This window comes from Dermochelys coriacea, chromosome 5 (assembly GCF_009764565.3).
Source record: "Dermochelys coriacea isolate rDerCor1 chromosome 5, rDerCor1.pri.v4, whole genome shotgun sequence".
NCBI classification, from domain to species: Eukaryota; Metazoa; Chordata; order Testudines; family Dermochelyidae; genus Dermochelys; species Dermochelys coriacea.
In genome coordinates this window covers 69423778-69437657 of record NC_050072.1, presented here as the reverse complement: position 1 = coordinate 69437657, position 13880 = coordinate 69423778, and the positions used below count along the sequence as shown (strand labels likewise).

At 40.1% G+C, this 13880-nt stretch overlaps 1 protein-coding gene across 10 annotated transcripts in view; it reads left to right on the top strand.

Moving 5' to 3' along the window:
* Positions 1 to 13880, top strand: part of FBXL17 (F-box and leucine rich repeat protein 17) — a 478686-nt gene that overhangs the window by 165926 nt on the left and 298880 nt on the right. For all 10 annotated transcript variants that reach the window (XM_038401588.2, XM_038401589.2, XM_043515544.1 and 7 more), the window contains exon 6: positions 2344 to 2474. In XM_038401588.2, coding sequence (XP_038257516.1) covers positions 2344 to 2474 — 131 coding nt within the window. The remainder of the gene's footprint in view (positions 1 to 2343; positions 2475 to 13880) is intronic.

The window sequence follows — 13880 nt, the reverse complement described above, 5'->3', positions numbered from 1 at the left end:
TAAAGATTGCCTGCATTCTAAGTCCCCAGTTTCTTTTAAATATCTTGAATTAGTGTTTAACTACTGAAGTGAAGAATTTATATGATCTCAGTTGTAAGCCTTTACTTAATCAAATCCGTGGTGGTGACTTAAATCACTGAATAGGATTACTATTCTTTCATACAGAGAAGGTAAATTTAATTAAAATGTCAGTATTACCTAAATGCAATTATTTGTCCTAGAGTATGCCAGAGATTATTTCACAGTTTTTTTTTAAACATTAGAAGTTACTATAACTAAGTGTATTTACAAAGAAAAGGATTGAGAGTTATTGTCTGAGGAATTTGTGGCAACTTGTGTACATTAGCTCAAAATATGCCTCCTGCTATATCCATCCTTCACTTACGTGCATACTGAGTTCATCCTTTTTTATTTTTACAGGGAAATACTGAAAAATATTAAAAAATGGGAATACATCAAGTTAATGTTAAAGTTACCCAGGCTATATCATTTGTCATATTGTGCTCCTCCCAGGAAGGCAGGATTGTGTTCTGTGTGCCTTTGAATTTTGTGTAACCCTACTCTGTGGATAGATATTTGTTTAAATTCTCCATATATAACTATAGTTAGATGTAGTATTTTAGACTTTTAGGTTAATAAGATAGTACTCTTTATACAAGATCACTCTGTCCAGAATGAGCTGGAAGCTGCCTGTTCCTGGAGAGAAAGAACACAATAAAAAGACAGCACAATTTTTGATGTAGGTCTGACTACTGTAATCAGCGTTCAGTTAACTATTCTGGTAATAGTAATGTCTACTGTTTATAGGAAGATTGAGTATTTTAGGGGTATCCTTCCTGTCTCAATGAATTTGAAAAAAGGCTTTGATTTAAAGGGAAGTTGTCAATATGAAAATCACATTTCCATATGAAAACTATGACAGGTCACCCCAAAGAGACTGAAAGAGATTAGAGAAATTAAGTTGATGAAAGCTAAGGTTAAGTTGTCTTGATTGCTCTCTGTAAATACTTACATGGAGAGAAGCTTTCAGATAGTAGAGTACTCTTTAGCAGAGAATGGGCTTGTCCACATGGTGGGATAGGGGTTGTGTGCAAGGGGGGTGTTGATTTCTACTGCTCAGTAACATAGGCACTAACTGTTCCCTCGTTCTCATGCTTTAACGTAAAATGCACTAGGGAACATTTAGTGCACACCAGTAAGGTCAACAAGGACCAGTTAATGGATGACACCTTAGTGGGTGTTAAAAATCACACATCCCTAGTGCGTATTACTACACTGTGTAGGCAAGTCCAAAGATATAACAAGATACAGTATTGCCAACTCTTGTGTTTTTATCACAAGACTCACACTACTTGTAATTTTCTTAAAGCTTTGGCTCCTAGAGTTAAGTGATTACATTTGCATCTTAGCTCTTTTTTTTTCTTCTTCTTTTTTTTTTTTAAATGTCTCCAGCACTTGTGGTTGCAAAGAAAAGCTTGAAAATGTGATCTAAAGTTTGTTCAAACGGCTCAAAAACCAGAAGGCAAATACCTCTCCTGCAAGTTTTTTTAAACACCATTATTTTTAAGCCAATCTCAAAATTTTGGAGGGGTCTAACTTTGACTGCTTTTGGTTGACAATCCTGAAGACCAATGGCTGTGAGGATAATTCATTATTGGATTAGTTAACAATGGATATGAGGATTCCACATCATGTAGTCTTTAAATCAATTTAGATGTCTTTCTAAAAGACACACTTGAGCTCAGCTAGAAATTGTGGACTTGATGTAGAAATTGTATCATGGAAAAGCAATGCAATGTCCTGCAAAGTTTAACTTTAAAAGTCAAAGTCACATATTTAAGTTCTAAGGTTGTAAAAAGTTTTTGAAAGCATTAACTTTATTTGCCTTCAACTAAACCACCACCAAAGAAACATTTTAGTATTTCAGGAAAAGAAAATGCCGGAAGCCTCTGATTTCATATAGCCAAAAGCCAGAGCAGAGTTTTGCAGGTACTAAACCTGGGGGAAAAAAATTCATAATAGAACTGCTAAAACACTCTAAACTATAGATACGCTAGAGGGCCCAAATAATACTAGCCAACAATTATTCTGTCATTTTAATTGTATTACATTTTCAGTAATAAACTCTTCTCAAAGAAAAATCTGGTTGTCTCATGCTGATGTCTGTATTATGTTTCTGAGTGAGAAGGGCTTTTCATTAACTGTAATGCGTCTTGCCTGTCTGTCCTATACTGCATATGATTCCAGAAAGGTGTAAAAGCTTTTATAACAGAATGTGTCAGTACTTACTGAATATTAGTACCTTTTCAGACACTTTCCTCTTTATTGTATTTCTCTCAATAGCTACGAAACCTTTCCAGCTTGGATCTACGTCATATCACAGAACTGGATAATGAAACTGTGATGGAAATAGTGAAGAGATGCAAAAACCTTAGCTCCCTCAATCTCTGTCTGAACTGGATCATTAATGACAGGTAACTTAATTATACCATCTAACAGCAGTAAATCTCAGAAGAGCAAAGTTAACCCATTGTATTGAATAATTGTAGTCAGTGATGATTCATAGAAGTTTGGAGGGAAAGAACTCCTAAAAGCAAGCAAACTGTTTTTCAAGCTAATGTTTCTGTCTATGTTGGGTAAATCATCTAGACCCTTATTTTCTGGTGCATCCGACATATTTTTTAACAGTAGAGAGTGAGTCACTTATAAATGAATGAGGGCATTATTCAGTTTTTCTTGTAGATAAAGTCAGAATGTGCTCCTTGATTTTGTTGCTTGAGATATAGAATTCCTGTTTTGAATCCTTCTTCAGACAGGTGTGCAGTATTTGAACATTGCTCATGGGCACATAAAATCCAGACATGAGTATGTAAGGAATGATAATTTATTTGTAGGTTCAGTTTGTGGAACTTGTATTTGTTAAAAGTTAGAGAACTGTAATACTGCCAGGCTTTTGGCAAAAGAAATAGTGTGTATCAGTAAAGAATTACCCTTAGATTAACTTTAGCTATGACTTTATAACTTTAAATATTCTTGTTTCCTTCTGTCTGTAAACTAATCTTGTATTTAAAATTAAGAAAAACCTCATGGGAAATTTAAGTTTACACCTTACATGGGGTGGAAAATATTGTTAAAACATGAGACTAAAAAGTTAGAAGAGTCTTTTAAAACAATTTGAAAATATCTCTAAGCCAGTTCTTTGAAGTGAAAAGCAATAAAAAATTCTTCCAAGTGAATTTCTACAAAAGAAGTTTTATAAATGCTGAAAATAGAGGCCTTAAGTAGAAGCCATGAGATATCCTTAAATTACAGTGGTTGTTCATAGTGCATTTAATATCAATCATAAAGACATTGTTTAACAATTATAATATATTCGTCTTCCTAACCACAATCACAATTTTATTTTTAAACCTCTTCTTACAATCTTTTTTCTTTATCCATTACAAAATTATACCTGAAATAAAAATGGGAAGTAAGATTTTTGGCAGCAATAGAGTATTGAAGCATATGATTAAAGAAATATTCACTCTCTGTCTTTCTTTCTCACTCTCTTTTACGTATCTATATATCTATGACTGTCTTAATTAGTTTTCTGATTTTTCTTGAAGTGACCAACAAATTTATTTTTAACTTCAGAACTTCAAATTTTACTGATATTTTCTTTTTAATTCACACCAGTACCAATTCAATATTGTTTTAGAATTTTTATGGGAAAATGGGTAAAACCTTTTTGGATAAAGGTTTTCTCACTCTCCCTTTGTCTTTATTTTTAAATGCCTAACATGTTTGTGATGTACAGTACCGTCATAGACCACTAACATGTATACCAATTATACCTTAGATTCAGTCATCCTTAGGCTGAGTAGTTAATTCCTTTGATAATTAAATGGGCACAACAGATATAGTAACATACTTTCTGATAGGCTTCAGAGTGGTAGCTATGTTAGTCTGTATCAGCAAAAAGAACAAGGAGTACTTGTGGCACCTTAGAGTAGACTAACAAATTTATTTGAGCATCAGCTTTTGAGGGCTAAAGCCCACTTCATCAGATGCATGCAATGGAAAATACAATAGGAAGATATATATATACAGAGAACATGAAAAAATGGGGGTTGCCATACCAACTCTAATGAGAATAATCAATTAAGGTGTGCTATTATCAGTAGGAGAAAAAAAACGTTAGTAGTGATAATTAGGATGGCCCATTTCAAACAGTTGACAAGAAGGTGTGAGTAACAGTAGGGGGAAAATTAGCATGGGGAAATAGTTTTTTCTTTGTGTAATCACTCATCGACTCCCAGTCTTTATTCAAGCCTAATTAATGGTGTCCAGTTTGCAAATTAATTCCAGTTCTGCAGCTTCTCGTTGGAGTCTGTTTTTAAAGTTTTTTTGTTGAATAATTGCCACTTTTAGGTCTGTAATTGAGTGTCCAGGGAGGTTGAAGTGTTCTGTGACTGGTATTTGAATGTTATAATTCTTGATGTCTGATTAGTGTCCATTTATTCTTTTGTGTAGAGACTGTCCGGTTTGGCCAATGTACATGGCAGAGGGGCATTGCTGGCACATGATGGCATGTATCACATTGGTAGATGTGCAAGTGAATGAACCTCTGATAGTGTGGTTGATATGATTAGGTTCAATAATGGTGTCCCTTGAATAGATATGTGGACAGAGTTAGCAACAGGCTTTGTTGCAAGGATAGGTTCCTGGGTTAGTGTTTTTGTTGTGTGGTTGCTGGTGAGTATTTGCTTCAGGTTGGGGGGGCTGTCCATAAGCAAGGACTGGCCTGTCTCCCAAGGTCTGTGAGACCCTTGATGATGCGCTGGAGAGGTTTTAGTTGGCGGCTAGTGGTTTTCTGTTACTTTCTTTGTTGGGACTGTCCTATAGTAGGTGACTTCTGGGTACTCTTCTGGTTCTGTCAGTCTGTTTCTTCACTTCAGCAGGTGGGTACTGTGGTTGTAAGAACGCTCGATAGAGATTTTGTAGGTGTTTGTTTCTGTCTGAGGGGTTGGAGCAAATGCTGTTGTATCTTAGAGCTTGGCTGTAGACAATGGATCACGTGGTGTGGTCTGGATGAAAGCTGGAGGTATGTAGGTAAGTATAGCAGTCAGTAGGTTTCCGGTATAGGGTGGTGGTTATGTCACCATCACTTACTTGCACTGTATTGTCCAGGAAGTGGATCTCTTGTGTGGACTGATCCAGACTGAGGTTGATGGTGGGATGGAAATTGTTGAAATAATGGTGGAATTCCTCAAGGGAAAAGAAGCCTTAGTGTGCCATATTATAAAATAGGAATCCTTATTGTCTTGTTCTTCTTTCTGGAGTGTCTCAGCTTGAGAGAATGGCTTTTTATGTTTGGAGCCCGGGATCCAGAGGAGCATTTCCCACTCTCACTGTTGCAGAAGAAGGTAGGATTATATTCCCTGTCTCTTAGTAGACTGGAGAAGAAATGGTCTTGCATTTTTGATGGCCCTTTCGAGGCTGAGAATAGGGAAAACTGACCATTCCCTTAAGTTCAAGAAAGGAACAATCAGCAATTTCCTGAAGTGTTTGGATGGAGGCTTACAAGATGCCTCTAGAAGACAACACTAAATATGCAGACAAGGGCAGGAGCTGTTGTTGTTTTGGAGGTAGGGAATGTCCTATGGAAGAAGTCATTTAGGTGAGTTTTATCAATTTTGTATCAAAACCAGTAAGTTTTGCTGCTTTTGTACTGAATTTCACTTTAAGGATTTGGATTTGTTTGTGTAAAACAAAAACTTAAAAGTGAAACTCTGGAAGTGTTGAAAACATGCAAACCAAACATACTGGTAAAGTTGCATGTAATCTGGTTGATGAAAAACTAGACTTTTTGTTCATCTTTAAGGTATAATGGTGAATAACCATGAAATTCATTTGATGTAGAAAAGCAGTGAAATGAGGACAGACACATGGATGTGGCGGGCCACAATTTTTATTAATCTTAAATACAAGGGAGGGGCACTACCTACCCATGACCCATACACTCCTATGCTAGGCATTTAGTTCCAGTGTAGGTGTTACAGAACTCCTAGCATATAACCTGTAACTTGTGTGATAGGCTCTCCTCAGCCTGCACCCCCAGGATTCAACTTGCTCTGAATCCAACACACATACCCCTGCAAGGAGAACAAAGGGTGCAGAAGGGTGGGGACCTCAGCTCCATGAAAACCACAAAGTCTTACCTTATCCCATGAGCCCAGGGCCCGTCACCAAAATCCCAGGTCTTTCACCTCTGGGAATTGTTCATTTTATTATTTTAACTGCACAGGAAACCAGATGCAAGTTGTGATGAATCAAGAACTCGACCAAGTACCTCAGTTAAGTACCAAGTGCATTGTTACTTAACCTATTGTGGCTTGATAATGAGTGCAGGGAAGGCGTAAAATTCCCTGGCTCATGGGAGGAAAAAATTCCTTCCTGACCCCCAAATTGACTAGACCTGCATCATGTGCGAGGCCAGATTCCCATTCCTAGTTTGGGGTGGATAGGGTGGATTGCTGGAACGGAGTTGAAAGATGCTCCCCATTGCCCCTGCGCCAGGTTAAATCCTGGGAGCTGAGGAATTCTGGCCAATCAGCACCCCTCTTCCCAAACTGATCAATGTGTGTCAGAGGAGTTACCTGGTGTCCCTCAGTGAGTGTCTCCCTCCCTCACTGCTGGGCCTTTCACCACCAGTCCTATAAAGTTCCTCCACCTGTTGAGGTGAGTGAGTGGGTGGCATTTTCAGATTCTTTGGCAAAAGTTAATCAAAGTTTGTAAAACTGCATTTCAGATGCAAAGTACCTTAACCTGGAATCACTAGTACTGTGGCAATGCATCAGTCTATTTACAATGTTAATTCCTCCTGATTGCACAGTGCGATCTCCCATTATGCTGCAACCGAGGCATTTCTTGTTTTCAGGAATTTAAGCCTTCAGCGTGCAAGACTTTCACATGTAAATCATCTCCACATGCAGAAATTCATCAAATCTATTGATTATTTTTCATGTTTTATTAAAGCTATTTTGTCATAAGACATCTTTGTCTTCAAGGCAAGCACAGAGAAATAAATTCATTTTCATTTTTACCTACAGGAAAAATATGTTCACTTAAGATAACTGTGAATTAGTTTTAATATGTAAAGAAAATAGGTTTCTTGTCATGACAAATAAACCAGTCTGTCTGAAGCTGAGGGCTAAATAGGAACTTGAAAATAGTTTATTTTAAAATGGCTTATTAGGAAAGTCTAAATGTGTTGAATACCTGAGTAGGTATTCAAAGTCCTCTGAACTTGCACAATATATGTATCACTTAGGTAAAATAAAATGTAAGAATTCCTTACTACCTGTTTCAAATGTGAAGGAAATCAAAAACTGTCGTCGATTCCATTAATAGACAGACTTGGGGAAAATGGTCATTATAGATTATTAGGTCATTTTGTATCCATACTTTATAATCTGATGGGTACAAACAGGAGATCTCTGTACACCCCTAGCTGCTGTAACATGCTTTGACACTGTATTTAAATATTTCTATGGACCCCAATATTTTCTGCTTGCTTTCTTTTTACATCAAGTTTTCAGTTGATTCAATAAAAATGGCGACATTTGGAAATAAAATTAATGGGGGATTTGAGCAAGTGGTGGTTTACCAAATGTTTGCAGAGTGCCCCATAGTATGTCATTTTCCAAGAAAGGTTTTGTGAACTTGTGCTTTGTGTTGTATCTATAAATGATCAAGGATCAGGCAGTAGATAATCTATTATTCTTTTGTAAAAGTCATGTCACAGTGCACTTGGAATTGCAGTTCATGTCAAGTTCAATATTACTTAATTCACCTAGAGATAAGTTTAAAAACTATACAAATGGAACAAAACTATATACTAAATATGGCTCACACACAAAGTAGATTTCAGAGTAGCAGCCGTGTTAGTCTGTATTCGCAAAAAGAAAAGGAGTACTTGTAGCACCTTAGAGACTAACAAATTTATTAGAGCATAAGCTTTCGTGAGCTACAGCTCACTTCATCGGATGCATTTGGTGGAAAAAACAGAGGAGAGATTTATATACACACACAGAGAACATGAAACAATGGGTTTATCATACACACTGTAAGGAGAGTGATCACTTAAGATAAGCCATCACCAGCAGCAGGGGGGGGAAAGGAGGAAAACCTTTCATGGTGACAAGCAAGGTAGGCTAATTCCAGCAGTTAACAAGAATATCAGAGGAACAGTGGGGGGTGAGGTGGGGGCGGGAAATACCATGGGGAAATAGTTGTACTTTGTGTAATGACTCATCCATTCCCAGTCTCTATTCAAGCCTAAATTAATTGTATCCAGTTTGCAAATTAATTCCAATTCAGCAGTCTCTCCTTGGAGTCTGTTTTTGAAGCTTTTTTGTTGAAGGATAGCCACTCTTAGGTCCGTAATCGAGTGACCAGAGAGACTGAAGTGTTCTCCGACTGGTTTTTGAGTGTTATAATTTTTGATGTCTGATTTGTGTCCATTTATTCTTTTACGTAGAGACTGTCCAGTTTGACCAATGTACATGGCAGAGGGGCATTGCTGGCACATGATGGCATATATCACATTGGTAGATACGCAGGTGAACGAGCCTCTGATAGGTTTCAGAGTAGCAGCCGTGTTAGTCTGTATTCGCAAAAAGAAAAGGAGTACTTGTGGCACCTTAAAGACTAACAAATTTATTAGAGCATAAGCTTTCGTGAGCTACAGCTCACTTCATCGGATGCATTTGGTGGAAAAAACAGAGGAGAGATTTATATACACACACACAGAGAACATGAAACAATGGGTTTATCATACACACTGTAAGGAGAGTGATCACTTAAGATAAGCCATCACCAACAGCAGGGGGGGGAAGGAGGAAAACCTTTCATGGTGACAAGCAGGTAGGCTAATTCCAGCAGTTAACAAGAATATCAGAGGAACAGTGGGGGGTGGGGTGGGAGGGAGAAATACCATGGGGAAATAGTTTTACTTTGTGTAATGACTCATCCATTCCCAGTCTCTATTCAAGCCTAAGTTAATTGTATCCAGTTTGCAAATTAATTCCAATTCAGCAGTCTCTCGTTGGAGTCTGTTTTTGAAGCTTTTTTGTTGAAGTATAGCCACTCTTAGGTCTGTTATCGAGTGACCAGAGAGATTGAAGTGTTCTCCAACTGGTTTTTGAATGTTATAATTCTTGACGTCTGATTTGTGTCCATTCATTCTTTTACGTAGAGACTGTCCAGTTTGGCCAATGTACATGGCAGAGGGGCATTGCTGGCACATGATGGCATATATCACATTGGTAGATGCGCAGGTGAACGAGCCTTTGATAGTGTGGCTGATGTGATTAGGCCCTATGATGGTATCCCCTGAATAGATATGTGGACAGAGTTGGCAACGGGCTTTGTTGCAAGGATAGGTTCCTGGGTTAGTGGTTCTGTTGTGTGGTGTGTGGTTGCTGGTGAGTATTTGCTTCAGATTGGGGGGCTGTCTGTAAGCAAGGACTGGTCTGTCTCCCAAGATCTGAGAGAGCGATGGCTCGTCCTTCAGGATAGGTTGTAGATCCTTGATGATGCGTTGGAGGGGTTTTAGTTGGGGGCTGAAGGTGATGGCTAGTGGCGTTCTGTTGTTTTCTTTGTTGGGCCTGTCCTGTAGTAGGTGACTTCTGGGTACTCTTCTGGCTCTGTCAATCTGTTTCTTCACTTCAGCAGGTGGGTACTGTAGTTGTAGGAATGCATGATAGAGATCTTGTAGGTGTTTGTCTCTGTCTGAGGGGTTGGAGCAAATGCGGTTATATCGTAGCGCTTGGCTGTAGACAATGGATCGAGTGGTATGATCTGGATGAAAGCTAGAGGCATGTAGGTAGGAATAGCGGTCAGTTTTTCTTTTTGCGAATACAGACTAACACGGCTGCTACTCTGAAACCTGTGATTATGCAAGGCACTGAATTTAGCCGTATAGAGTGGAAATCTGTCAACTTCATGAAAAAAACTCGCACAGATACAGACAGACATCATCTTCCTCTCCAAATGCAAACAGATGGACATCATACCGAAAGGACTGAAGGTAAAAAATCCATTACAATCTACATACCACACAGACTATGCTGACAGCTTATGCCACACACTCTCAAGGAAACTGCGGAACCACCTGATCAACATCCTCTACAGCAAACAGGGAAAGATTAAGAATGAGCTCTCAAAACTGGATACTCTCATAAAGAACCAACCTTCCACACAAACTTCCTCGTGGCTGGACTTTACAAAAACTAGACAAGCCATTTACAAAACACACTTTGATTCTCTACAAAAGAAAAAGGACACTAAGCTATCTAAACTACTATATGCCACAAGGGGCCACAACAATGGTTCCCGTAACCCACCCAGCAATATTGTTAATCTATCCAACTATACTCTTAGCCCAGCGGAAGAATCTGTCCTATCTCGGGGCCTCTCCTTTTGCCCCTCCACCCCCACGAACATGATACAGTTCTGTGGTGACCTAGAATCCTATTTTCGACGTCTCAGACTCAAGGAATATTTCCAACACACCTCTGACCAACATATTAACCCACAGAGACCTTCCTGCCAACACTACAAAAGAAGGATTCTAGGTGGACTCCTCCTGAAGGTCGAAACAGCAGCCTGGATTTCTACATAGACTGCTTCCGCCGACGTGCACGAGCTGAAATTGTGGAAAAGCAGCATCGCTTACCCCATAACCTCAGCCATGCAGAACACAGTGCCATCCACAGCCTCAGAAACAACTCTGACATCATAATCAAAAAGGCTGACAAAGGAGGTGCTGTCGTCATCATGAATAGGTCAGAGTATGAACAAGAGGCTACTAGGCAGCTCTCCAACACCACTTTCTACAAGCCATTACCCTCTGATCCCACTGAGAGTTACCAAAAGAAACTACAACATTTGCTCAAGAAACTCCCTGAAAAAGCACAAGAACAAATCCGCACAGACACACCCCTGGAGCCAGGACCTGGGGTATTCTATCTGCTACCCAAGATCCATAAACCTGGAAATCCTGGACGCCCCATCATCTCAGGCATTGGCACCCTGACAGCAGGATTGTCTGGCTATGTAGACTCCCTCCTCAGGCCCTTCGTTACCAGCACTCCCAGCTATCTTCGAGACACCACCGATTTCCTGAGGAAACTACAGTCCATTGGTGATCTTCCTAAAAACACCATCCTAGCCACTATGGATGTAGAAGCCCTCTACACCAACATTCCACACAAAGATGGACTACAAGCCGTCAGGAACAGTATCCCCGATACTGTCACGGCTAACCTGGTGGCAGAACTTTGTGACTTTGTCCTGACCCATAACTATTTCACATTTGGTGACAATGTATACCTTCAAATCAGCGGCACTGCGATGGGTACCCGCATGGCCCCACAGTATGCCAACATTTTTATGGCTGACTTAGAACAACGCTTCCTCAGCTCTCGTTCCCTAATGCCCCTACTCTACTTGCGCTACATTGATGACATCTTCATCATCTGGACCCATGGAAAAGAAGCTCTTGAGGAATTCCACCATGATTTCAACAATTTCCATCCCACCATCAACCTCAGCCTGGACCAGTCCACACAAGAGATCCACTTCCTGGACACTACGGTGCTAATAAGCGATGGTCACATAAACACCACCCTATATCGGAAACCTACTGACCGCTATTCCTACCTACATGCCTCTAGCTTTCATCCAGATCATACCACTCGATCCATTGTCTACAGCCAAGCGCTACGATATAACCGCATTTGCTCCAACCCCTCAGACAGAGACAAACACCTACAAGATCTCTATCATGCATTCCTACAACTACAGTACCCACCTGCTGAAGTGAAGAAACAGATTGACAGAGCCAGAAGAGTACCCAGAAGTCACCTACTACAGGACAGGCCCAACAAAGAAAACAACAGAACGCCACTAGCCATCACCTTCAGCCCCCAACTAAAACCCCTCCAACGCATCATCAAGGATCTACAACCTATCCTGAAGGACGAGCCATCGCTCTCTCAGATCTTGGGAGACAGACCAGTCCTTGCTTACAGACAGCCCCCCAATCTGAAGCAAATACTCACCAGCAACCACACACCACACAACAGAACCACTAACCCAGGAACCTATCCTTGCAACAAAGCCCGTTGCCAACTCTGTCCACATATCTATTCAGGGGATACCATCATAGGGCCTAATCACATCAGCCACACTATCAAAGGCTCGTTCACCTGCGCATCTACCAATGTGATATATGCCATCATGTGCCAGCAATGCCCCTCTGCCATGTACATTGGCCAAACTGGACAGTCTCTACGTAAAAGAATGAATGGACACAAATCAGACGTCAAGAATTATAACATTCAAAAACCAGTTGGAGAACACTTCAATCTCTCTGGTCACTCGATCACAGACCTAAGAGTGGCTATACTTCAACAAAAAAGCTTCAAAAACAGACTCCAACGAGAGACTGCTGAATTGGAATTAATTTGCAAACTGGATACAATTAACTTAGGCTTGAATAGAGACTGGGAATGGATGAGTCATTACACAAAGTAAAACTATTTCCCCATGGTATTTCTCCCTCCCACCCCACCCCCCACTGTTCCTCTGATATTCTTGTTAACTGCTGGAATTAGCCTACCTGCTTGTCACCATGAAAGGTTTTCCTCCTTCCCCCCCCTGCTGTTGGTGATGGCTTATCTTAAGTGATCACTCTCCTTACAGTGTGTATGATAAACCCATTGTTTCATGTTCTGTGTGTGTGTGTATATAAATCTCTCCTCTGTTTTTTCCACCAAATGCATCCGATGAAGTGAGCTGTAGCTCACGAAAGCTTATGCTCTAATAAATTTGTTAGTCTTTAAGGTGCCACAAGTACTCCTTTTCTTTTTGAGCCTCTGATAGTGTGGCTGATGTGATTAGGCCCTATGATGGTGTCCCCTGAATAGATATGTGGACAGAGTTGGCAACGGGCTTTGTTGCAAGGATAGGTTCCTGGGTTAGTGGTTCTGTTTTGTGGTGTGTGGTTGCTGGTGAGTATTTGCTTCAGATTGGGGGGCATGGTATTTCTCCCCCGCACCCCACCCCCCACTGTTCCTCTGATATTCTTGTTAACTGCTGGAATTAGCCTACCTTGCTTGTCACCATGAAAGGTTTTCCTCCTTTCCCTCCCCCCCCCCCCCCGCTGCTGGTGATGGCTTATCTTAAGTGATCACTCTCCTTACAGTTTTCAGAGTAGCAGCTGTGTTAGTCTGTATTTGCAAAAAGAAAAGGAGTACTTGTGGCACCTTAGAGACTAACAAATTTATTAGAGCATAAGCTTTCGTGAGCTACAGCTCACTTCATGTGCATCCGATGAAGTGAGCTGTAGCTCACGAAAGCTTATGCTCTAATAAATTTGTTAGTCTCTAAGGTGCCACAAGTACTCCTTTTCTTTCTCCTTACAGTGTGTATGATAAACCCATTGTTTCATGTTCTCTGTGTGTGTATATAAATCTCTCCTCTGTTTTTTCCACCAAATGCATCCGATGAAGTGAGCTGTAGCTCACGAAAGCTTATGCTCTAATAAATTTGTTAGTCTCTAAGGTGCCACAAGTACACAAAGTAGAGTTTGTTTTACAGAACTTTTAGTATATCTTAAACTTGGGTGCTCTGGAAAGGAGAGATGGAATTTTCACTCAAACTTTTGGAACAAGGCTTGAGCGATTTTTGTTTTTCCTGTCCATGAATGGCATATTTCGGGCTGCATAAATTGCCTTTCATGCTAAAACACTTTATTGGTAGTATTTGCACCACAGAAGTTCTTTCTATGTCTATTATGATCAACATCAGTTTTGAGTGGAGAGGGAACA